The 24523-nt window shown below is 42.8% G+C and overlaps 1 protein-coding gene across 1 annotated transcript; it reads right to left on the bottom strand.

The window, feature by feature from the left end:
- Positions 1-1947: 1947 nt before the first annotated feature.
- On the bottom strand, positions 1948-20943 carry LOC132816526 (nucleoside hydrolase-like). Its single transcript, XM_060826237.1, has 6 exons — positions 20760-20943; positions 17968-18158; positions 11308-11487; positions 9990-10101; positions 8707-8843; positions 1948-2960 (listed from the first exon to the last, which is right to left on the bottom strand). Exons 2-6 carry the CDS (start codon positions 18148-18150, stop codon positions 2613-2615), a joined length of 960 nt encoding a protein of 319 aa, XP_060682220.1. The 5' UTR covers positions 18151-18158; positions 20760-20943; the 3' UTR covers positions 1948-2612.
- Between the last annotated feature and the right edge of the window lie 3580 nt (positions 20944-24523).

Raw genomic sequence — 24523 nt, 5'->3', positions numbered from 1 at the left:
TTTCTGTATCTATTGAGTTTCAAATGGTGCTGAACATTGTGCAATCATTGGTGAACATGCCCACTCTGAACTTATAGTGGAAGGAAGGTCATTGATGAAGCAGCTGAAGGTGGCTGGGCCTAGGACATTACCCTTCCGAACTTCTGCAGAGAGCTGAGATGTCCGACCTCCAACAACCACACGATTTTCTTATGTGCCAGGTATGACTCCAACCGGCAGAAGTTTCGCTCTGTGATTCAACATTGATTTCAGTTTCTCTAGGATTCCTTGATGCCACACATGATCAAATGCAGCCTTGAAGTCAAAGGCTGTTACCTTCACCTCACCTTTGGAACTCAACTGCTCTGTCTGCGTTTGAATGAAGGCTGCATGTGGCCAGGAGTTGAGTGGCCCTGGTGGAACCCAAATTAGGCATCAGTGAGCAAGTTATTGCTGAGCAGGTGCTGCTTGATAGCAATGTTGATGACACTTTCCATTACTTTACTGATGATTGAGAGTACACTGACAAGGTGATAATTGGATGTGGTACCTAATAGTGGGCTGCTTTGTCCTGGCTGCTGTCTAGCTTCTTGAGTGCTGTTGGAGTTGCTTTTACTGGATGTATGTGGGCAAATTTCCACTTTGTCAAGTAGATGCCAGCTGGACTAGAATAACTTGGCTAGGGATGTGGCACATTCTGTAGCACAAGTCTTCAGTACTACTGCCAGAATGTGGTCAGGGAACATTCTAGCTTTTCCAGAACCCAGTGCTTCCAACTTGATATCATGTGGAGTGCTGAATTGGCTGAAGACTGCCATTTCTGATGGCTGGAGATTATTATGAAACCATATCAAAAACAAAAAAAGTGCAACAAGTACTGTATCCCCTCCAATAAATTGGTTCTTTCTACGAGAAAAGGAAATCAAGCTTTTATACATGGTTTACTATTAACCTGTGGCTTACTCAATACTATGGAGTGTTCTAGCTAACCCATACAATGTAAACAAAATTTAACTTGAACAAGGTCAGCCTTGAACCAGGGATGTCAGAGTTTGTGCATGACTTGATTTTAGATTAGTTATTCATTTGATAGTTGGCATCCTCCTTGAAGCAATGTGTGATATTGCCAATGCAGCTTACAATGGGTGATGATCCCATGAATTAATGGAAATGAAGCAGAATGAAGTTACAGTCTGTACCACCTTCTACTCTTAAAATACCATTCATGTTTGGGAACTCAACAATTTTTCCTTAAGGAAACATAATTGGCAAGGTATCAGTTCAGACTAAACCTTAAAACTGCACTGACAGTTTGTCGAAGGAATTTGCTCTCTAAATCTCACCATATATTGTCCAGGGATGTGCAGGTTAGGTGGGTTAGCCATGGGAAATACAGGGTTACAGGGATAGGGTAGGAGGTTATTCTGGGTGGAATGCTCTTCTGAGGGTCAGTGAGGACTGGATGGATCGAATGGCCTGCTTCCAAACTACAGGGATTTTATGATGCAATAATTCCAAACTATCTCTTCCTTCTCTTTTAAGACACTCTTTAAAATTGACCACTTTTGTCAAGTTTTTGGTCATGTATGTTTCCACACCTCAGCATGTTTTTTTTTAAAAAATCCATTACACAGAAGAACCTCGATTAACTAACATTCAATTAACCAAATTTCAGATTATCCAAACAAGATCGCAAAGTCCCGATGCTTAGCTCACTATGTTATCCGGCATTCCATTATCAGGCATTCCATGAACCAAATGAAGTACTCCCCATCTGTGTCCTTCGGACACCGAAGTTCCTCTGTACTGCTCTGATGTTCTGTTGGGTCTTCATTCCATTAAGGCCACTATACATTAAAAATTGTGTCATAGAGCCATAAAAAGTCATAGTTCAGTCAGAGTGTCATTATTGTTTCGCTACCATCTGTCTTTAGCCTTTAAGTCAGTCAGTAAGGGTAACACATCACATTTCTACTCGAAGTGGAGATAGTTTATTAGAAGCATGATAACTGTTCCTGCAAAATAATATAAATTCAACAAAGCTTTCTGCTGCTGTGACTATCCAATGACCGGGTCTCGACTGCTCATGTAGAAACTGGGTGCAGTGACTGCAATGAGGTCAACCAGCTGGACCTGATCAAATATGAGTTTCCCTGATTGGAGCTGTTAATATGTCCTTATCAGGGAGCCCTGGCCAACAGGTAAAGAGGAGTGTCAGAGATTCCGTTCACTCTGGGTGCTGACTCTGCCGAGGCTGTGACAGAGTCAAGGACTTTCCACATGTAAATAAAGGGTGACTTGGTGATGGGATACCGCTCTCTGTGGAGTTATTTCATTGGGTGAATCACTGTGAACATGAACACTGGTCTGCCAATATTCAACACCTGCAGTTAAACATGAAAATGAAGAGCTCGGATGAGGACACCTGTAACCCAGTGAGTCCTACCCTATGCTTTTAGGAGAAAATGATAATGGGCGTGGCAAAACCAAGAAGAAGTGAAAGAAACACTCTAGTAAATTGATAGAAAACAGGAAAAGTCACTTGACAGTAAAGGCAAATTCACACTATGCACTCTAGAAAGTCTACTGATATTTGTGATCAATTTTCTTTTTGCCCATGTTATTTTAGCCTGCTACTTCAGAGCAGACATCATGAGCTGCTTTAACTTCTCAACATCACATTTTGTCATAATAAAAGCTTGATTTTCTTTTTGCAGTGTGTTAAGTGTATCCACAATCATCATCCCTCTGGTCACTGAACCTTGTAACTCCACACTTACTCCATATCTCTTGTATTCAGTAACAACACTCTCATCAATAGCAGCTGCCACTGCAAAAGAATCACAGGACACAAAGCCAGGTCCGAAATACATCTCTCTATCACCTTGCTTGCCTCTGGAAAATTTTTCACTGTGTGCTGTTATCTTCTTCATGAAGCAAGCTTTCTCAGTGCCTTGGTTTACCCACTCCTTAAAAAACTCCTGCAAATAGACAAAATGAAAAGCAATCAAATTTATACGTCATCCAGCGTAACTACCTGAAATACCAAACAAGTCTATCAAAGGTAAAAAATCTTTGCAAGACATGGAACCTCTCATTATAAGAGTGAGTATCTTAATATGTTGAAAACATTTCTTGTGGACACAGGATGAATTCGAAATCTACAGGTTTTACATACATCGCCCCATCAGAAAGAGTGAAACCACTGTATTGGTGAGGAAATGAAGACCTATATTTATACTGGTAATTGTTGGATTATTTTTCCCATTAACAATCTCATATTAAATTACTATCAGTTACGAATATCTGGTCCTCTATATTTTCGATTGGACTACTCAGGAGGCAATGTGCTAGTGAATATTAACACTGGACTGGTAATCCAGTGAGACAGGAAATGTTCTTGGGACCCGGGTGTGACTCCCACTCGGGCTGATGGTGGAATGTGAATTCAATGAAAATCTGAAATTAAGAGCCTGGTGATGATAAATCCATTGTCAATCATTGGAAAAAACTCATCTAATGCACTAATGTCCTTGAGGGAAGGAAATTGCTGGTCTACATGTGACTCCAGGCCCACTGCAGTGTGGTTGACTCTTAATTGCCTTCTGGGTGATTAGGGATGCATAATAAATGTAGACCTAGCCAGCGATGTCCTCATCCCATGAATAAATGCTTTAAAAATTAGCTACAATACATACTTGAAGGGGATAAAATTGCAAGGCAGTTGAAGAAAGGAATGATGTAATTGGATAGGTCCACAAAAGAGCAATTAAAAGTACAATGGGCTAAATTACATCTATCTTTGGCATATTAGTCTGTAAATTCTAAGAAATAAAGGACAATGGTATAATTCGGAATTGGAAAATAAGCAGAGACAGTAGACTCTTGGAGGCCACATTGATACCAAAATGGCCAATTTTGGAGGTGATGGCAAACCCAGGCAACTAACAAATTGGACAAAGACTTGTAGCAAAATAATGATGTTTAGTTTCAATATGAAGAAGTACATAGCTCTACCCATAATGACAAGTATCTGTGGCCTTTCAATAGTACTTCTACCTTAAAAGCATCCAAAGACTCTGCTTTCACACCTTTTTGAAGAAGAGAGTTTCAAACACTCACAAACCTCAAAGAGCAAAGATTTCTCATCAGCTCTGCCTTCAATGGATGACCCTTCAATTTGAAACAATGACCCCAGTTCCAGATTCTTCCACAATCAGAAATATCCACATTCTGCATCCATCTTGTCAAGTCCCCTCAAGATCTTAAATGGTTCAATCACTCAAGTCACCTCTTAGGCTTCTAAACCCCACAAATATAAGCATAACAAATCTAACCTTTATTCATAAGACAACCCATCTATTCCAGGTATTAGTCTAGTAAGCCTCTGAACTACGTTCAATGTGTTTCCATCCTTTCTTAAATAAAAAAGATACTTAAATACTGTACACCGCATTCAAAATTTGTGAGAAGATTTGTAGCTTGGGTGCTCGTTGTTGTGGTTCTGTTCGCCGAGCTGGGAATTTGTGTTGCAGACGTTTCGTCCCGTCTAGGTGACATCCTTAGTGCTTGGGAGCCTCCTGTGAAGCGCTTCTGTGATGTTTCCTCTGGCATTTATAGTGGTTTGTCTCTGCCGCTTCCGGTTGTCAGTTCCAGCTGTCTGCTGCAGTGGTTGGTATATTGGGTCCAGGTCGATGTGTTTGTTGATAGAATCTGTGGATGAGTGCCATGCCTCTAGGAATTCCCTGGCTGTTCTCTGTTTGGCTTGTCCTATAATAGTAGTGTTGTCCCAGTTGAACTCATGTTGCTGTCATCCGCGTGTGTGGCTACTAAAGATAGTTGGTCGTGTCGTTTCGTGGCTAGTTGGTGGTCATGGATACAGATCGTTAGTCTTCCTGTTTGTCCTATGTTGTGTTTTGTGCAGTCCTTGCATGGTATTTTGTACAGTACGTTGGTTTTGCTCATGCTGGGTATTAGGTCCTTTGTCCTGGTGAGTTGTTGTCTGAGAGTGGCTGTTGGTTTGTGTGCTGTTGAGTCCTAGTGGTCGTAGTAGTCTGGCTGTCAGTTCAGAAATGTTCTTGATGTATGGTAACGTGTCCTTTGGGTTGCGGCATGTCCTCATTCCGTTGTCTTTCCCTCAGGCATCTGTTGATGAAATTGCGCCAATATCCATTTTTGGCGAATACATTGTCGAGGTGTTCTTCTTCCTCTTTTTGCAGTTCTGGTGTGCTGCAGTGTGTTGTGGCCCTTTTGAACAATGCCTGAGCAAAACTAATGTAGTGTACAAAATCCCATGAAAGGACTGCACAAAACACTACATAGGACAAACAGGAAGACAGCTAATGATCCGCATCCATGAATACCAACTAGCCACGAAATGACACAACCAGCTATCCTGGTCGCATAGAGTACGATAGGTGAGTGGGGGAGGGGATGAAGATGATAGGTTGGGGGGGTGGGGGGGGGGGGGGGGGGGGGGGGGGTGGAGTGGATAGGTGGAAAAGAAGATAGGCAAGTAGGACAGGCCATGGGGACAGTGCTGAGCTGGAAATTTGGAACTGGGGTGAGGTGGGGGAAGGGGAAATGAGGAAACTGTTGAAGTCCACATTGATGCCCTGGGGTTGAAGTGTTCCGAGGCGGAAGATGAGGCGTTCTTCCTCCAGGCGTCAGGTGGTGAGGGAGCAGCGGTGAAGGAGGCCCAGGACCTCTATGGCCTCGGCAGAGTGGGAGGGTGAGTTGAAATGTTGGGCCACAGGGCGGTGTGGTTGATTTGTGCAGGTGTCCCGGAGATGTTCCCTAAAGCGCTCCGCGAGGAGGCGTCCAGTCTCCTCAATGTAGAGGAGACCGCATCAGGAGCAACAGATACAATAAATGATATTGGTGGACGTGCAGGTAAAACTTTGATGGATGTGGAAGGCTCCTTTAGGGCCTTGGATGGAGGTGAGGGAGAAGGTGTGGGTGCAGGTTTTGCAATTCCTGCGGTGGCAGGGGAAGGTGCCAGGATGGGAGGGTGGGTTATAGGGGGACGTGGACCTGACCAGGTAATCATAGAGGGAACAGTCTTTGCGGAAGGCAGAAAGGGGTGGGGAAGGAAATATATCCATGGTGGTGGGGTCTGTTTGGAGGTGGTGGAAATGTTGGTGGATGATTTGGTTTGAGTGTCTTGAGGGTGGTGTGATGGAATAATAGTAAGTCCCCATTTAACATGGCCTCCATTTAATATTGTTTGCTCGAATGTTGATTTGTTATTGGAGCCTCTATCCTTGTTTAATATGGCAAGATTCATTTTAAATTTGTTTCATGTCAGTCTGACATCAAGATGTGCGACACAATCAGTGCCATTGTGATGTAACCTGTCCGGCTTCCTGACACCCCACTTGTTGCCAGTCATTCTGTAGCAATGCGTCCTATTTCAAATCTACTCTCTAGGTGACAATCATCTGCTTGCGACTTGTCGGCTACCAATCCTCGGACGTGTGGCCCTTGCCACTCTCTAACTCACCCTCTGACCGCTCACTCCTCGACTCTCCCACTCTTTCCTCTCTACTGAACTTGATCAGATGTTCATGGTCCAGATCCATTTGCAGTCGGAAGCTGCAGTTCTGATGGGGTGATATTTTCCAATGGTGCTGAGTTGCCAGTGTTTTCACTGCTTTCCCTTCCTGGACTCTCAATGTCAGTGATTGTTTTGGGAATGAGCAACCACAGGCAGGAGTAGCAGCTTCTACCATCAATATAGTATTGTCAAAGAGCTGGCATGAATATGAAGGACCAAATGGCCTCCTTCCATGAAATATCATAACAAAACTCAGTTTAACAAAAATACATTGCCTTAATATAGTGCTTTTAATATAGATAGCAATATCTCAAGATAGTTTGTAGATTAATGTGGAAAGAATGAATGCTGAGCTGAAGAAGGAGATATTGGGATGGGTCAAAAGGTTTTTCAGAGGGTTATAGGAGATCATAGGGAGTTGGATGGGTTGGTGAAAGCAGGCGAGCTGACAGGACAATGGCACTCAAGTGATTCCATGTGAACAAGTTATCTGCTCAGCTTCTGAGTGTCAGACCAATCATGCAAATGAAAGGACAGTGGGATTTTGAGTCACACAGACATTGTAGAGATGCAAGAAACATTTTCTGGTTAGACACAGGAATGTCTTTCCTTACTCAAGGTGTTTTGTATTGACTACATCAAGGATCATTAAAAACACCACATTGAAACCCTTCATTTTATAATATTTAATAAACCTACAGATGCGAAAGGACACAGGATTGATGAATCCAATCAAACACATCAGAAGTCAAGGGCCAAAGATCTAACAGAGAATATCTAGTGTTTTAAAACGAATCTCTCCCTGATGGTTCTTTGGAGAAATATGCCCTATAATGTTCTATTCTGATCCCTGGATGGCTTACCTCTGAAGATTCCAGACACTAACTTGTTCTAAGTTTCTCTGAGATTAACAATAAACATGTGATGCATTGAAACACCTGCATTTCCCTCCAGATGCAAATTTTACCATTTGTTTGAATTCTTGTACACTATACTGAAGCCTGGCAATTCACTCTTAAGATCCCAGCATCAGCCAACTTCTGTTATTTGGTGTAATTACCTTGTGGCAGTATTACTTTGCTTTTCCTCTCTTTAGGTTAATGAAAACCAGCAGGGGAAACTGGTCTCTTCAGCACTGCACGTTACTTTCACCTGGGATGCATCTCATGTTCGTCAGCAATTTAGCTACTTTCCAAATCAAACAATGTCTGCATTGTTATGACTAGTTAAGCCAGATCCCAGATTAAAACTTGGCTTGATAGATAACATTTCGATTTGTTTTGATTCTAACAAGGGGTCTCCCACTGGAATACAAATACATAAAGCTACAAATTTTCCTTTCACAATAAAAAATAATTTTACTAATGAAGGAAACTAAAATAAAATAGAATAAATCAGACTGTTAATATATAACACAAACTCAAAGATCTTTAAACACACCAAGTATAATTCCATTACTCCCAAAACTCAACCTTTATAAACTGAAAAGAAAAAGGAATAGCTTCTGTATAATATTCAAAATCTCAAAAGGACTGACACCAGTGTCTCTGCCTCTGATTTCTTGCTTGGTTTAATTTAAAGACTGGAACTGCAAGTAGCTTCCTCCTGGAGTTACTGTACATGTGTAATTAAATATACTTTACTTTAAGTAACCTCTTCAGGACTTTATCCCAACAATTTTGATCTATAATTAACTCTTTACTCTAAAATAATCTAGTACCACCCTTCCATCATTTAAGCATTGGTTTATACAACAATTTTAGGATTATACAGCAATCTTCATCTAAGAACTTCACAGGAATATTCAAAATTCCAAGTGAAGTTTTAAAAATACTTTCTCGAAGCTATGGCTGTTTTCCTTAAACTTGAAAATCAAACTCTCCTTCTAAATGGAGCTTGATATTCTTGTGAGGTCATAAATCCTACCAAGATGCAGAAAACCCCATGAGTTTGAAAGCTAGGCCTTGAATATGGTTCTAAAGGAATCATCTTGGCTACAGTTAATTATGAACTTCAAATACACTGATAATCCACACATTACAAACAAAAGCCAAAAATCCAAATTTACAATAAACTATATTAAATATATTTATATAGATAAGGGTTTCCGCAACAATATGCATTCAAAGATTGTGATTTTATATTAAAGGTAATGTTTCTCAACAGCTTACCCAAGGTAGCACATGGCGAAGACAATATTCCCAAGTTGCAATATACATGGGACAAGTAAAGTGATTCAAGACGATATAAGCTGCTTCAGGATCTGCTGCAAAGTTAAACTCAGAACACATCGTTACATTCCCCCTGCCTGTCAAAGATAAAAACATGAAATGAAATTAATTCATCACAACGTGAAGAGTTTCTTAATCCAGTCACATTTAGCAGCCCGGGGAAAATAAATGCTTGGCATTGATCGATAAATGTCAACATTGGATGGAATTGTCAACAGCCAAAATATAAAATGCGCATACTTTAAGTAATCAAATACACAATGACACCATCGTCACATTTTAGAAAGTCTGAAAATGTTTCCATTGAGACAGTTTTGTGCAGTATTGGTTCCAAAATTCTACTCCTGAAATCATCTTCACTTTGAAGATTTTAAACTTGACCAGGCTAAGCCCGTAAGGTATGGCAGCACATTGATGGGGTAGCAGTGTAATATACTCAGTATTTTGTGTTCATACCTGCAGTTGTATTGATTGAAAAATTGACTATGAAACACTTGATTTGTGTTAAGTTTCTTCTGCCTGAGTACGCTATCAGACCACTTTCATGTAAACGATACAAACAGGTGCTACCGCAATATTTGGAACATACTGTCTTAGAAGCTGATGCAGGGCAAAGGGAATCAACTCATATAACTGTTCAGAACACTTATAAGAATGCTTAATGCCACAAAATCTAGAAGATATTTAAGGCAGGACAAATTTGTAAAAGCTACTATCAGCAGTAATACTGTTCTTCCAGATGTAGGTTACTAACATAGGAATCTGCTGTCAGTTTAGCACGATAACATGATTCAAAGACATTGTAGGGATACAAGATAATGAGCATTGGTGAGACAAAGATGCGGGAGAAAAAATGAAAATGGATTACTACACAATAGACAAGACATTAGGAAAACTACACGCAATAGGAATACAGAATCAATGTGTACACAATACTCATTGCTCTGATCCAGAAAATATTATTTCCTGAGTTTCCCCAATGACTCATTGAATGAGTGCACACATGAAGGGCTGCAGGAAATGATCAGCTTGGATCTCTGTTTGCTCTGGTTATTTTCTTACATCAATCAGTAAAGCACTCTAAATAGGACATAGGGATAAAAAGATTCACGAGCATGAACTACTGCAAGCATATATATTCAATATCAGGGGAGAATTTAATCAGGGTCAGGTGTGATGTGATCCACACTTAACAGAATGATGCAGTTAGCTCTTCAGCATACTTTCCATGTTTCCTCCCATGATGTACAGATGCTTTAACTTCGACGGAAAGGTGCGGTCCATTTTAAATGCCAAAGCAATGCTGGTCAGGGGGCCAGTAGCCACAAGCGAGACCTATCGGGTAACAAATAAATGCTTATCAAGGTGACTGAGGATGGAGACGTCACAGTAGTGTGATATTATAAATGTCAGAAGTTTGATAACTATTCACGAATTGAAAAAAATCAGTAAGGATAAACTCTTACACACAAGGTGATCAGCAATAGTTCTGTCTGGAATGAGCTGTTAAGAGGCAATGACAAGCTGTTACTGAGGGAATTGAAAGGCATTAGCCAAGCCTGGGAAAGGGAGGAGTCAAGGCTACATAAACAAAATTGTTTGGATACCAACTTGGTAACTGTCCACCTTACGCCACAAGGACAGATGACTGAATGCTGAAGAATTTATGGAGTTAACTGCAAGACATGCTGTGCTTTCAAGCAGATAGTTACAGCTAAATGTCACAAGGAACAGTGAAGTTATTTCTGATAAGAAAGGAAGCTGCAGAATCAAGGACTCCAGAAGAGAAATGCATATTTTAGATGGAAGAATGCAGAAGGTCATCAATAATGTCACACCATAGACCTGAGGATGGAAAAACTATATAAGAATCCGACATCAGAACTCTTTAGCAGCACAACTTCAAAGACCAACACTGCACAGGATCAAACCATCAGAGACAGACACTGTTGATTGGACTCCTAGCTAAATACCATCATTAATCAGACAAAAGCCAAGCTGAGTTGTGAGGTTTAACTTGCTTACTTGAGGGGTCTTATTTTGGTTGCTACACTTATTAAAATGATTTTGTCTTGATTGTCTGTGAGATTTCTTAATAGGCAGAATTCTATTAAAGGTACCTTGTAGTGATTTATCCACACCAGTGGACTGTCACAGTGGACTTGTGCAATTGAAAATGTATTTTCATTTTCCTCTATTTTAAAAGTAAGTTCAAAACTAGAAGGGCATTACATTAAAACTAAAGCTAGGCTACTCAGTGGTGATGTAAGACAGCACTGCCCCACATAAAGTCTTGGTTATGTTGGCAGTTTATCACCTTACAAGCTTTTGAGTCAAAGTAAATTGAAAATTTCAAAACCAAGATTCACAGATGTTTGTTTGGTAATATTAAGGAGTACAGTATCAAGGTGCTTTAATGTGTTGTTATCTATCAGTCATGATCTAACTGAATGGTGGAACAAGTTTCAAGGACTGAAATGATTCCTGTTCTCTGTCGCACTGACTACCAGAATTATATTTCCTGATACAGATACATCTCACCTGACCAGGATGTTCAGTGACTATTCTTGTGATGGCATTTACTGCATATTCAGCTTGTAGGTGTTCTAGCCCTGGAGCATTACAATCTGGAACATCACCTAGACCATCTTTTCCATGGTACTGGGCACCATTTAGCTGCTCTTCCAGAATCGATGCACCTGCACCACGATATACGGGGATCTGCAATCATAAGGATAAATACCATCTTTAACAACATTCATGGGAGTGTAATGCAATGGTTCCCACATGTAATGGTACCAGATAAATGTATGGTTCTGAACATCAGAGCTCTGTGTTACTTGATGTGTCATAAGGCAGGACTACTGGCCACAAACTGGCTCCTCCTTATCTGAAACACCTCCAGACAGGAGATGGGAGATAAGTCAAGAACGTATAAACTTTCACACTGCCTGGGTTCTACACATGCAGGGGGATTGACACTTTTTACTTTGAAGGTAGGAAAGCATTAAAACATACTCTTTTGCTGTTTCTTGGAAAGCAATTACTCTGTGATTTGTCGGTAATCGTAAGTTTGTAACAGACACCGATTCCTGCATGAGGCAGGCATTCAATACGTTGGCTCTAGGAGATTTTGACCAGTTGAGATTTTTAATCACAAACATCAGTTCACTGTTTCTGCATTTATCTCATCTGTCAAAAATGTGACAATTAGAAAGTAGGCACTTTCAAGTTTAGACACTCCCCTCACAACCACCACCACCACCCAATTCCACTTTCCACCACCATATACAATCCACTTTGGTTCTGCCTTCCTTGGCTCAGGAATTTTGGGGCAATTTTTCTGTGAATGCCATGAGGCTCTAGATTGTGTTTGAGTACAATTCTGCTGTTGCTGCTGCTCATGGACCACAGTATCTCCTGCATGCCGAGTCTTGAGCTGTTCCTTCTGTTCAAAGTCTATCTCAGTTAAGCACAGTGTTTGTGATGTACAACATTCTTCTCAATGCGATGAACAGACTTTGTCTCCACAAGTGTTGTACAGCAGCACTGTGCAGAGATCACTTTTACTTTTCCAGAATGGGCAAAAAGCTACAAAACAGGGGGATTTAGGAATCTTCATCCATGAATCACAAAAGACGACCATCCAAGTTCAGAGGGTAATAGGGAAGGCAAGTGGAACGTTGGCCTTTATTTCAAAGGGAACAAAAAGTAGAGATGTTTTGCTAAAGCTATACAAGGCACTAGACAGACCACAGTTGGAGTCAAAAATTAGAGTGGTGCTGGAAAAGCACAGCAGGTCAGGCAGCATCCGAGGAGCAGGAAAATTGGCATTTCAGGCAAAAGCTCTTCATCAGGAATGAGGCTGGGAGCTTCCGGGTGGAGAGGTAAATGGGAGGGGTGTGGGGCTGGAGACAAGGTAGCTAAGAGTACAATAGGTGGATGGAGGTGGGGATGAAGGTGAAAGGTTGGAGAGGAGGGTGGAGCGGATAGGTGGGAAGGAAGATTGGCAGGTAGGACAGGTCATGAGATGGTGCTGAGCTGGCAGGTTGGAATTGAGGTAAGGTGGGGAGAGGGAAGTGAGAAAACTGGTGAAGTCCACATTGATGCCTGGGGTTGAAGTGTTCCGAAGCGGAAGATGAGGCGTTTTTTTCCCCCAGGCATCGGGTGGTGAGGGAGCGGCGGTGAATGAGGCCCAGGACTTGTACGTCCTCAGCAGAATGGAAGGGGGAGTTGAAATGTTCAGCCACAGGGCAATGGGGTTGATTGGTGCAGATGTCCCGGAGATGTTCCCTAAAATGCTCTACGAGAAGGCATCCAATCTCCTCAGTGTAGAGGAGACCTCATCGGGAGCAACGGATACAATAAATGACATTTGTGAATGTACAGGTAAAACTTTGATGGATGTGAAAGGCTCCTTAAGGGCCTTGGATGGAGGTGAGGGAGGAGGTGTGGGCGCAGGTTTTTGCAATTCCTGCGGTGGCAGGGAAAGGTGCCAGGATGGGAAGGTGGGTTGTTGTGGGGCGTGGACCTGACCAGGTAGTCATGGAGGGAACAGTCTTTGTGGAAAGTGGATAGGGGTGGGGAGGGAAATATATCCCTGGTGGTGGGGTCCGTTTGTAGGTGGCAGAAATGTCGGCAGATGATGCGGTTTTTGCGGAGGATGGTAGGGTGGAAGGTGTGGACCGGGGGGTTCTGTCCTTGTTGCGGTTGGAGGGGTGGGATTTGAGGACGGAGGTGTGGGACGTGCACGAGATGCGTTTGAGGGCATCTTCAACCATATGAATTGTTCAACTTCCTCGCGGGAACACAAGGTGGCGCCATTGCAGTCATCAATGTAGCGGAGGAAGAGGTGGGGAGTGGTGCTGGTGTAACTACGAAAGATGGACTGTTCTATGTAGCCAACAAAGAGACAGGCATAGCTGGGGCCCATACGGGTGCCCATGGCTACCCCTTTCATCTGGAGCAAGTGGGAGGATTGTTAAGGGTGAGGACCAGTTCAGCCAAACGAATGAGAGTGTCAGTGGAAGGGTACTGGTGGGGACATTAGGGGAGGAAGAAACAGACGGCTTGGAGGCCCTGGTCATGGTGGACGGAGGTGTATAGGGATTGGATGTCCATGGTGAAATTGAGGCGTTGGGGGCCGGGGAAATGGAGGAGGTGGAGGGCATGGGTGGGTGTCTCGAATGTATGTGGGGAGTTCCTGGACTAGGGGTGATAGGACAGTATCGAGGTAGGTAGAGATGAGTTCAATGGGGCAGGAGCATGCTGAGACAATGGGTCGGCCAGGGTGGTCAGGCTTGTGGATCTTGGGAAGGAGGTAGAACCGGGCAGTGCGGGGTTCCTGAACTATGAGGCTGGAAGCTGTGGGTGGAATATCTCCTGAGGTGATGAGGTTCTGTATGATTGGGAGATGACGGTTTGGTGATGGGGGAGGCAGTGGGGTCATGGTCGAGGGGGCGGTAGGAGGAGGTGTCTTCAATTTGGCGTCTGGCTTCAGCGGTGTAGAGGTCAGCGCACCAGACTACCACTGCACCCCCTTTATCTGCTGGCTTAATGGTGAGGTCGGGATTGGAGCAGAGGGAGTGAAGGGCTGCACGCTGTGAGGGTGAGAGGTTGGAGTGGGGGAGGGGGGTAGACAGGTTGAGGCGGTCAATGTCTCGGTGGCAGTTGAAAATGAAGAGATTAAGGGCGGGTAATAGGCCCGCACAGGGTGTCCAGGTGGATGCAGTGTGTTGGAGGCGGGTGAAGGGGTCCTCGGAAGGTGTCCTGATTGAAAAAGTAAGCTCGAGATGGAGGCGACAGAAGAAGTGTTCAACGTCATGATGTGTATTGAATTCGTTGGTGCGTGGACGGAGGGGGATGAAGGTAAGGCCTTTGCTGAGGACTGATCGTTCTGCCTTAGTATGGGGGGATGTCTGGGGGAATGGTGAATTCAGTGAACAGTTGTGGTTCCCTTATCTGAGCAAAGACATGTTGCCATTGGTGACAGACCAGACAATGTTCACTACGCCGCTTCCTGTATAGAGCGACTATCTTACAATGACAGGCTGAGTCGGTTCAGTCTGCTCAATTGAATGTAGAAGAATGAGATGCGACTTTATTGAAACATTCAAGATTCTTAGGAGACTTAGGCTCTATGTTGGGTCTCAAATATTCATAATATTTGTTAACAAAGTACACTGAATTCCAGAAGAGACCTAAGGGGCAACGTTTTCACACAGAGTATGTATGGAACGAGCTGCCAGAGGAAATGGTGGAGGCTGGTACAATTGCAACATTTAAGAGGTGGGATTAGATTGAGTTGGGATATCTGGTCGGCATGGACAGTTTGGACCGAAGGGTCTGTTTCCATACTGTACATCTCTGTGACTCTATGTCAAGTGATAGTTTAATCACATTCAAACAGTATCTCACTAAAAAAGGACAGCTGTAGCTGAGACAGAGGAACAGAGAAGGCACTGCTGTAAAGCAAGAAGAACTGCTTTGTGTTACTAACCAAGCAGGATGGCTTTGGGAATTCAATTTCCATTAAAAGAGGAAATAGGACAGGTTTCAGGAATGGGGAGCAATTACACAGTCTGCCTTGCTGTTGGTATTCATACCCAGGAAAGCTTGGACAGATTGAATGGTTGTTGAAGGACACTGGAATTTTCCATGGCACGGAGAGTTGGTCCTCCACAGGCAAGATCGCTTTGAGTAGCTTTGGTACTGTTCCTTTAATGTTCAGGGCAGATTCACTGAAATTTAAAATATGGGGGTGATTTCACAGTTTTCAAAACATAGACCGATCAATGCTATTGACATGGGCTCGGGAACCTAACTGTAGGAATATAGTCCAAAATTTAGAGTCAGAGCTTTCAGGAAAGAAATCATGACACATTTCTACACACAAAGTACGGTAGAAATTTGGAACACTCTTCTGCGATTGGTAATTGAGGCTACATCAATTATAAACATTAATTCTGTTGATAGAATAGATTGATTTATTGATTGATTTTTTCTAGACCAAAATATTATTAATGGGAAACAATCAGAAACAGAGAGAATTATTATGGGGAATGAAGTGATGCCAGACCAAGTAAATTTGTACTTCAATTGTCTTTTCATAAAGGAGGACCAACTGATTCACTAAATGTTCAAGTGAGAGGAGAAATTAAAGGAAATCTGTATTAATAGGGAAATGGTATCAGGGAAATTAATAGGATTAAAACCTAATAAATCCCTAAGGCCTGATCCCAGATTACATAAACAAGTGGCACTAGAAATATTGGATGTATTGATGGTCACCTTTCAAGATTCTACAGGCTCTGGAAGAGTTCCTAACAGTTGGAGAATTGCTAATTTAACCACACTGTTTAAAAAGGGAGGTAGATAGACGAAATGAAATTAAAGATCAGTTAGCCGGGTACTGATTTCGAGAAATATTCTAATGTTAGAGAAGACTTGATAGCAGAGCACTTGGCAAACAGTGCCATGTTTAGACAGAGTTAGCATTGATTTACGACGGGGCAATCATGCTTAACAAATGTATTGCAATTTTTTGAGGATGAAACTATTACATTTGATACAGGAAGCCAATGAATGTGGTTTACTTGCACTTTCAGAATGCTCTCAATCAAGTCCAATGTAAGTGATTAGCATGTAAAATTCAAGCACATGGAATTGATGGGTGTGTACTGACATGGATAAAGAACTGGTCAGCAGATGGAAACAAAGATCAGGAATAAATGGGTCATTTTCTGAGCGCCAAAGAGTGATTAGTTGGATATCACATTGCATTGACCCCAGCAATCATTTAGATGCAGGAGCGAAATGTAAAATCCCCTGGATTACAGGTGAAGAAAGCCAGGAGGTTGGGTTAGCTGTCAGGAGGATTCAGACATGCTCACATGTGATTATTATAAGTTCAGTGAGTGGCCAAATGCATGGCAGATGCAATATAATGTGGATAAATGTGAGGTTATTCACTTTAGTAGCAAAAACAGGAAGGGAACTTACTATCTGAATGGTAAAAGGGGAAGGTGAAACAAAACCTGGGTGTCCTCATACACCAATCACTTAAAGTAGCCATGCAGGTGCAGAAGACAGTGATGAAGGTAAATGGTATGCTGGCCTCCATTGCAGAAAGATTCGAGCACTGGAGCAGGGAAGTCTTGCTGCAATTGTACAGGACCTTGGTGAGACCACATCTGGAGTATTGTGTGCAATTTTGGTCTCCTTATCTGAGGGAGGATGGTCTAGCTATGGAAAGTGTGCAAAAATACCTGAAGTGGCAGGGTTGACATGTGAAAACCAATTGGATTGCTTAGGATTATATTCACCAGAGTTGAACAAAAAAATTCTGACAGGACTAGACATGGTAAATGCAGGAAGGATGTTCTCCAGGACCTGATGAAGGGCTTTTGCCCGAAACGTCAATTTTCCTGCTCCTCGGATGCTGCCTGACCTGCTGTTCCAGCACCACTCTGATCTAAAGTCTGGTTTCCAGCATCTGCAGTCCTCATTTTTGCCTTGTTCTCCAAGACCAGGCAATGCAGAGCTATGCGTCACAATCTAAGGATACATAGGTGGCCATTTAGGACTAAGACGAGGAGAAATTTCTTCACCCAGAGAGTAGTAAGCCCGTGGAATTCTCTTCCACAGAATGCAGTTAAGACCAAGAAGGAGTTAGATTGGTTCTTTGCATAAAGGTTTCAAAAGGTTTGGGGCAAAAGCAGGAACAAAGTACTGAGTTAGGTTCCCTCACTGGCAGCATTGTGAGTCTACATACAGCACACAGAATTGCACATCACCACCTTCTCAAGGACAACTAGGAAGAGGTATTAAACGCTGGTCCAGCCCGGAAACCCCATGTCCCATAAGTGAAATTTTAAAAATCAGCCATGACCATATTGAATGACACAGCAGCCTCGATGAGTCAAAAGGCATATTCCTGCTCCTATTTTCTAAGTTCCTATGAATATGGACCAAAGGTCATAGATTAGCAATGATCTCACTGCATGGTTAATCAGGCCAAAGGGCCTAAATGACATATTCTTTTTGAGACATTTCACAACAGCCATTTTGTCATCAATCTGCGTTTTAAAAAGACAGACAAATTCATTTCTACAAACCACTTATGAAAAGAAAGTTCTAGTAATGATAAAAGGTTATCTTTCAAAGTACACTGTACCCTCACCCAAAATGGCCATCACATACCTCTGTCCTCTGGCAAACCTTTAGCACTCGAAGTACATTTTTGCACACGTTTTCAATGTTTGTATTTCCATGAGTACACATTATACCCAGGACGTGTACATCAGGAGCTGCAAGAGCCATCATGATCGCTTGGGCATCATCCACCCCACAGTCAACATCTAAGAGCAACAGCTTCTTCGACATCTTAAAGTCTGTGGCACAAAAAATAAATAAGATTGACTTTAAAAGATAGAGTTATAGAGCAAGAGTGTACCATTCAGCCAAGTGGCTCTGCTGTGTGAACCTAGATCAGGGCTGATCGTTGACCCTAACTCTATATCCCCACTCTGGACCCATAAACCTTGGTGTCATGTGCAACTATAAATCTATTAATGTCTAACTTGAAAACAGAAGTTATTGGCCTTACAATCTGGGATTAATATTCTGGCAGCATGGAGCACTGAAGAGAGAATGGGAAACTGTAATTTTTTAGAATTGCAAGCACTGTTCATTTGCTCCTTCTTTTATTATGACAACAAAGCAATTAAGGAGAAAGTGAGGACTCCAGATATTGGACATTCAGAGTCAAAAGGTGTGGTGCTGAAAAGCACAGCAGGTCAGGCAGCATCCAAGGAGCAGGAGAGTCAACGTTACAGGCTTCATCAGGAATGAGGCCAGCACCACACTCTAGACACCAAGAACAAAGTCACCCACTTCACTCAAATCAGTGTAGTATTTGTTTCAAGTCAAACTTATAGAATTAAAGTTAGAGGTACAGTTGAACGTGAATTAAGTTCAAGATAAAGTGGTTAAATGAAGTGAGTTAATGTTAAAATTAAGTTAGATGACATAAGAAGTAAATGTTGAAATGAATGTCTGTTTTGTAATGAATCTCGATATCTAAAGAGTTAAATAAAGACGGAAAAACAGAAATTGTTTGGGAGCATCTGTGGAGAGATAGCAGAGTTAACATTTTGGGTCCAGTGACCCTTCTCCAGAACTAAGTGTAGCCAGGAAAACATTGATGTACAGGAGTACCTCGATTATCCAAAGGATAGAGATGGGGATTATTTCGTTTGGTTAATCCAATGCCGGATAATTGATCCCAGATAACATAGTTAGCCATGTATCGGGTCCTTGCAATCTAGTTCGGATCATCCAAAATTTGGTTAATTAAATTCCAGATAATCAAGGTTTCTCTGTATATGCTATAGAGGGGACACAGTAAACGGAAGGAATGAATGATAGGTCGAGTTTGAGCCGAGACAGAGAGAAAGAGAGTTGAGCAGACAAAGGAATAAATAGCTGGTAATGGGGACCATCAGTGGATAACAATTGGTTGTTTGTGATAACAGGGCCTAGTCTGTGGGGGTTAGGTTAAGGACATGCTCAGACCACAAGATTCTTCTCAATAATCTCGATATTCATTCCAGAAGGTTGCAGAGTTCCCAAGCAGAATGATGTACTGCCAGCTTGTGTTGAGCTTTGCTGGATGGAGCATTGTATAGCAAGCCCGAGACAGAGCTGATGGTCAGGGAACACAGTGGTGTGTTAAAATGGCAGGCAACTGGAAGCCAAACAGAGCATAGGTGTTCTGCAAAGCAGTCACCCAGTCTGTGCTTCCTTGACCCAGAATAGAGGAGACCACATCGTGAGCAGCAAATATAGTAGATGACATAGGGTTAAGTCCAGGTAAAGCAATGTTTCATCTGGAAGATGTCTCTGGGACATTGGATAGCGAGAATGGAAGAGGTAAATGGACACCTTCTGTGATTACATGGGAAGGTGCTGTAGGAGTGTGTGGAGATGTTGGAAGTGGAGTGGACCAGGGCATCCCAGACAGAACAGTCGCTGTAGAAGGATGACAAGGGAGAGGAGGGAAATGTGTCTGATGGTGGCATCTGCAGGAGGTGGTGGAAATGGAAATTAACAATCCTTTAGATACGGATGCTGGTGGGATGGTAAGTGATGCTAAGTGAAGACGGAGGGTACACTATCACTGTCATGGGAGGGAAGAGACAAGATGAGGGCTGGGTGGGGGGGGGAAGAGGTTAAACACAGCAGAGGGCTAACCTCATTATGATGACTACAGTGGGGAATCCTTGGCTGAGGAAGAAGGTGGACATTTCAGAGGCCCCCTTGTGAGAACAGATATGATGGAGACAGACCACAAGAAATGCTGGACAGCTAGCGACTTCCAGTCCCATGGGTGAATAAAAAAACTGAAAAATGCATCTTGTTCATTAATAAGACCACATTTATTCGTGAGGACACAAACCCTCCCATTATTGTAAGAACTGGATAGGATAAATAGACAAAGTCTTTTCCCTGGGGTGGAGGGGTGTCCTGAACTAGAATGCATAAGTTTAGGGTGAGAGGGGGAAGATATAAAAGGGACTTAAGAGGCAACTTTTTCACACAGAGGGTGGTACGGGTATGAATGAGCTGCCAGAGGAAATGGTGCAGGCTGGTACAATTACAACATTTAAAATACATCTGGATGTGTATATAGATAGGAAGGGTTTGGAGGGATATGGGCCGGGTGCTGGCAGTTGGGACTAGAGTGGGCTGGGATATCTGGTCGGCATGGACGGGTTGGACCGAAGAGTCTGTTTCCATGTTGTACATCTCTACAGCTCTGTATCTGGGGACATGCAGTAAAACATCTTAAACAACAGTCGATGTTACAAACACTAATAAATGCGGTGGGAAGAGTGAGTAATTTTGAGAATCAGCTCCTGAATAATGCTTTGTGTGTGGGTACACACCCGCTCACAACAATGTACATTTGGTTAGCGCCTACAACAACATACCTTGGCAGTGACGGAGTGAGTGAAGGCCGATGTGAGCCGTGGGTCTGCTTTTCCAGCCGAGCAACTGGTGCCTCTGGAGCCTCTTTACAGGGGACAGGATCGCGATTGAATCAAAACAGAGACCTCCTCACCCGTTTACTTCCGCTATTGCAATGTCATTTATTGCACATCATAGTTCAAATTCCACCCTCCCCCCCACCGACTCCCCACAATAGTGACAAATTCGGAAATGTTCAACAGTAAGGAACAGAACCGACTTTGATAAAGAAGATTGTAAAGTTGATTATGGTCCAGATTGTAAAATATTAATCAAAAGTCTTTTTTTCCCCCTTTATCTTGGCGGAGAGATTTGTAAACTTCGACCAATCTTTCAACATTAACCACTGACCCTGTGCAAATATTTGCATTTTTTACGCAGAGTGTGCGTGGGCGTGAATTATTTCCTCAATCAGACGTGAATGGTGTGTTAAACAGATCCTCGTTAAAAACATAAATAATCAAATAATTAAATGCAGTCTTTAAAACAAAAATGGCATGCCCACCATCCCTCAACATTTTAGAGTGAGAGAACGGTTACAAGTTTTGGGATAACATAATAACGACACAATCACAAAGACAAAGTTTACATTCTTTAAAGTTGAAGTATGGTCCTTAACGCCTTGCCAGTGGAGTTTGGAGAAGCAATTTAATCCTCACCAAACTCAGACCATGGGGGTCAGTTCAGTGATATTGGATTAGATTTGCTAAATTTTCTTCATGGTTTTGCGATGGGAAATGCCACGCGTTGAGCTGAGACACATTACACAGAACTCTTTCCACAAACATGTCCCTCCAGAGGTGTCACCCGAATTAAAATTAATGTTAAATTTCCTGAGGTCTGTGTCTGAATTTCACATAATGCAGAGTATTAGACAGGCAGGTATATTTGACAGGAGAAAGTGAGGACTGCAGATGCTGGAGATCAGAGCTGAAAATGTGTTGCTGGAAAAGCGCAGCAGGTCAGGCAGCATCCAAGGAGCAGGAGAATCAACGTTCCAGGCATGAGCCCTTCTTCAGGAATGAGGAAACTGTGCCAAGCGGGCTAACATCAAAGGTAGGGAGGAGGACTTGGGGGAGGGGTGTTGGAAATGGGATAGGTGGAAGGAGGTTAAGGTGAGGGTGATAGGCCGGAGTGGGGGTGGGGGCGGAGAGGTCAGGAAGAAGATTGCAGGTTAGGAAGGTGGTGCTGAGTTCGAGGGTTGGGACTGAGAGAAGTTGGGGGAGGGGAAATGAGGAAACTGGAGAAATTTGAGTTCATCCCTTGTGGTTGGAGGGTTCCCAGGCGGAAGATGAGGCGCTCTTCCTCCAGCCGTCGTGTTGCTATGGTCTGGCGATGGAGGAGTCCAAGGACCTGCATGTCCTTGGTGGAGTGGGAAGAAGAGTTGAAGTGTTGAGCCACGGGGTGGTTGGGTTGGTTGGTCATGGTGTTCCAGAGGTGTTCTTGTGAAAGCTCAGCCACGTTACCTGGCTTTCTGTGAACGCCTGTCCAAGAACAGAGAACCACCACTTAATTAATACACTTCAACAGTACTGTTTTTATTCAAGACTATCAGTATATGAATATACTACAAGGCTTGGGAGAGAAAAGCCACTCAGACCACACTGGGTACTAAAGAGTGGATTCTCTCACCGTTGATAGGGAAAGTTGTTACATTTATACATAACTTCTCATGCAATACAGAGTCCCGTGTCATTAAGCTATCGCAAAGTATATTAATCAAAGTATACTTAATTGTAAGCTTACACATCAAAAAATGCTCTAAATCTTAACACACAGACACCAGCACCCATCTGGTTAAGATATTAACACTATCTTTAAAGTCAGACATTAACTCCCATTATTTTTCTAACCCTTAAAGGCAACAGTCAAATCTCAGAGATGCTCTTTAAATGTAAACATTCAAACCTCATTAATGTGTTACAGCTAGACCGTGAGGCTCCAGTACTCCTCTGATGGCTGCCCTTTGACCTAGTGCTGGTACTATGTCATTCTCAGATCTGTGGGATTGGACATGTTTACCCAGCCTGTGCAAGTTGCTGTATTAGCAATTTGTTCGCTCAGGATGCTGGGCAATATAGCCAATGTGCTTCAGCCATTTTAGTTAACATTCTAAGCTCCATTTTCTATATGGTCACTATATCTATTTCCAACTTATCATTCTCTGAAACGTTTGACATCTAACTTTACAATGTAGGGAGTGTACTACAGCACTCTGAGCGTCCTTACGGTATAATTTATGTAAACAATTGTTTACAAACACTTTTCCCTATTTGTTTTGTTGGAAAGGCTGAGTCATTTAAGTTAGGTAAAAACAATGACTGCAGCTACTGGAAACCAGATTCTAGATTAGAGTGGTGCTGGAAAAGCACAGCAGTTCAGGCAGCATCCGAGAAGCAGTAAAATCGACATTTCGGGCAAAAGCCCTTCATCAGGCATACAGGTAGAGTCTGAAGGGTGGAGAGGTAAGTGAGAGGAGGATGGGGATGGAGAGAAAGCATAGAGTAGCTTCAGGGCAGAGGAAATGTCCTGGGAGTTGCAGTGGGAGAGGGACTCCCTGAGATTCTTGTAGAGAGAGGAGGAAGTGTCCCATAAAGAAGACCACCCTTGAGAGTTCTGAATTAACTTGGAAGAGTGAACTGCATGTTGCATATTCATGAATCACAGTGCAGATGTGGTCAGGAGAACACTTTGCATTTACTCATTGAAATAACTCACAGGTAAATTAATATTGTTATCTTTATCAATTCTCCGCCACACTGACCCCGACCAGTATCCTGAAAGACTGATATTACCCCAGGCCAATGCAATATCCCAATACACCCTCTACCACTTGGAGTCAACATTTGCAAGCACCTGCATAGTTATGCACATTTTACGGGTTGCAATGAGATTGAGGAAGTGTAATCAGGTAGACCACAGGCCACAGGGAAAGATGAACAAGTAATGTTGACAGAAAAGGAGTACTCACCATGGCTAGTTTGTCAAATGAGTAGTGAGGTGACAATGTGCAGCACGATCATACTGAGGTTGTGGGTATCTGGAAAAGGTGAAGTAGCTAAATAAGCTTACAACTGCCTTGAGAAAGAACTTCCATTCAATTACTGTCCATACAGAAACACTGCCACATTGTGTCAAATACAGCCTTGATGTCAAGGGCTGTCACTCTCGCCTCCCCTCTGGAATTTAGCTCTTTTGTCCATGTTTGAACCAAGGCTGTAATGAGTTCAGGAGCTGAGTAGCCCTAGCAGAACGGAAGCTGTGCGTCATGGGTCAGGTTATTGCTGAGCAGGTGCTACTTGATAGCACTGTTGATGTTGTGGTGCTGTTCGCCGAGCTGGGAATTTGTGTTGCAAACGTTTCATCCCCTGTCTAGGTGACATCCTCAGTGCTTGGGAGCCTCCTGTGAAGCGCTTCTGTGAATCATAAATGCTGGAGGAAACATCACAGAAGTGCTTCACAGAAGGCTCCCAAGCACTGAGGATGTCACCTAGACAGGGGATGCAACACAAATTCCCAGCTCGGTGAACAGAACCATAACAACGAGCTTCCGAGCTACAAATCTTCTCCCAAACTTTGAGCACTGTTGATGATACCTTCCACCGTGTCACTAATGTTTGCAAGTTGACTGATGGACAGCAATTGGCCAAGTTGGATTTGTCCTGTGTTTTGTGTACAGGACATACCTGGTAAATTTTCTACATTGTTGGACCGATTCAAATGCTGT

This window comes from Hemiscyllium ocellatum, chromosome 6 (assembly GCF_020745735.1).
Source record: "Hemiscyllium ocellatum isolate sHemOce1 chromosome 6, sHemOce1.pat.X.cur, whole genome shotgun sequence".
Taxonomy (NCBI): domain Eukaryota; kingdom Metazoa; phylum Chordata; class Chondrichthyes; order Orectolobiformes; family Hemiscylliidae; genus Hemiscyllium; species Hemiscyllium ocellatum.
Note: the sequence above shows the minus strand (reverse complement) of the source record. Positions and strands in the feature narration are given on the sequence as shown.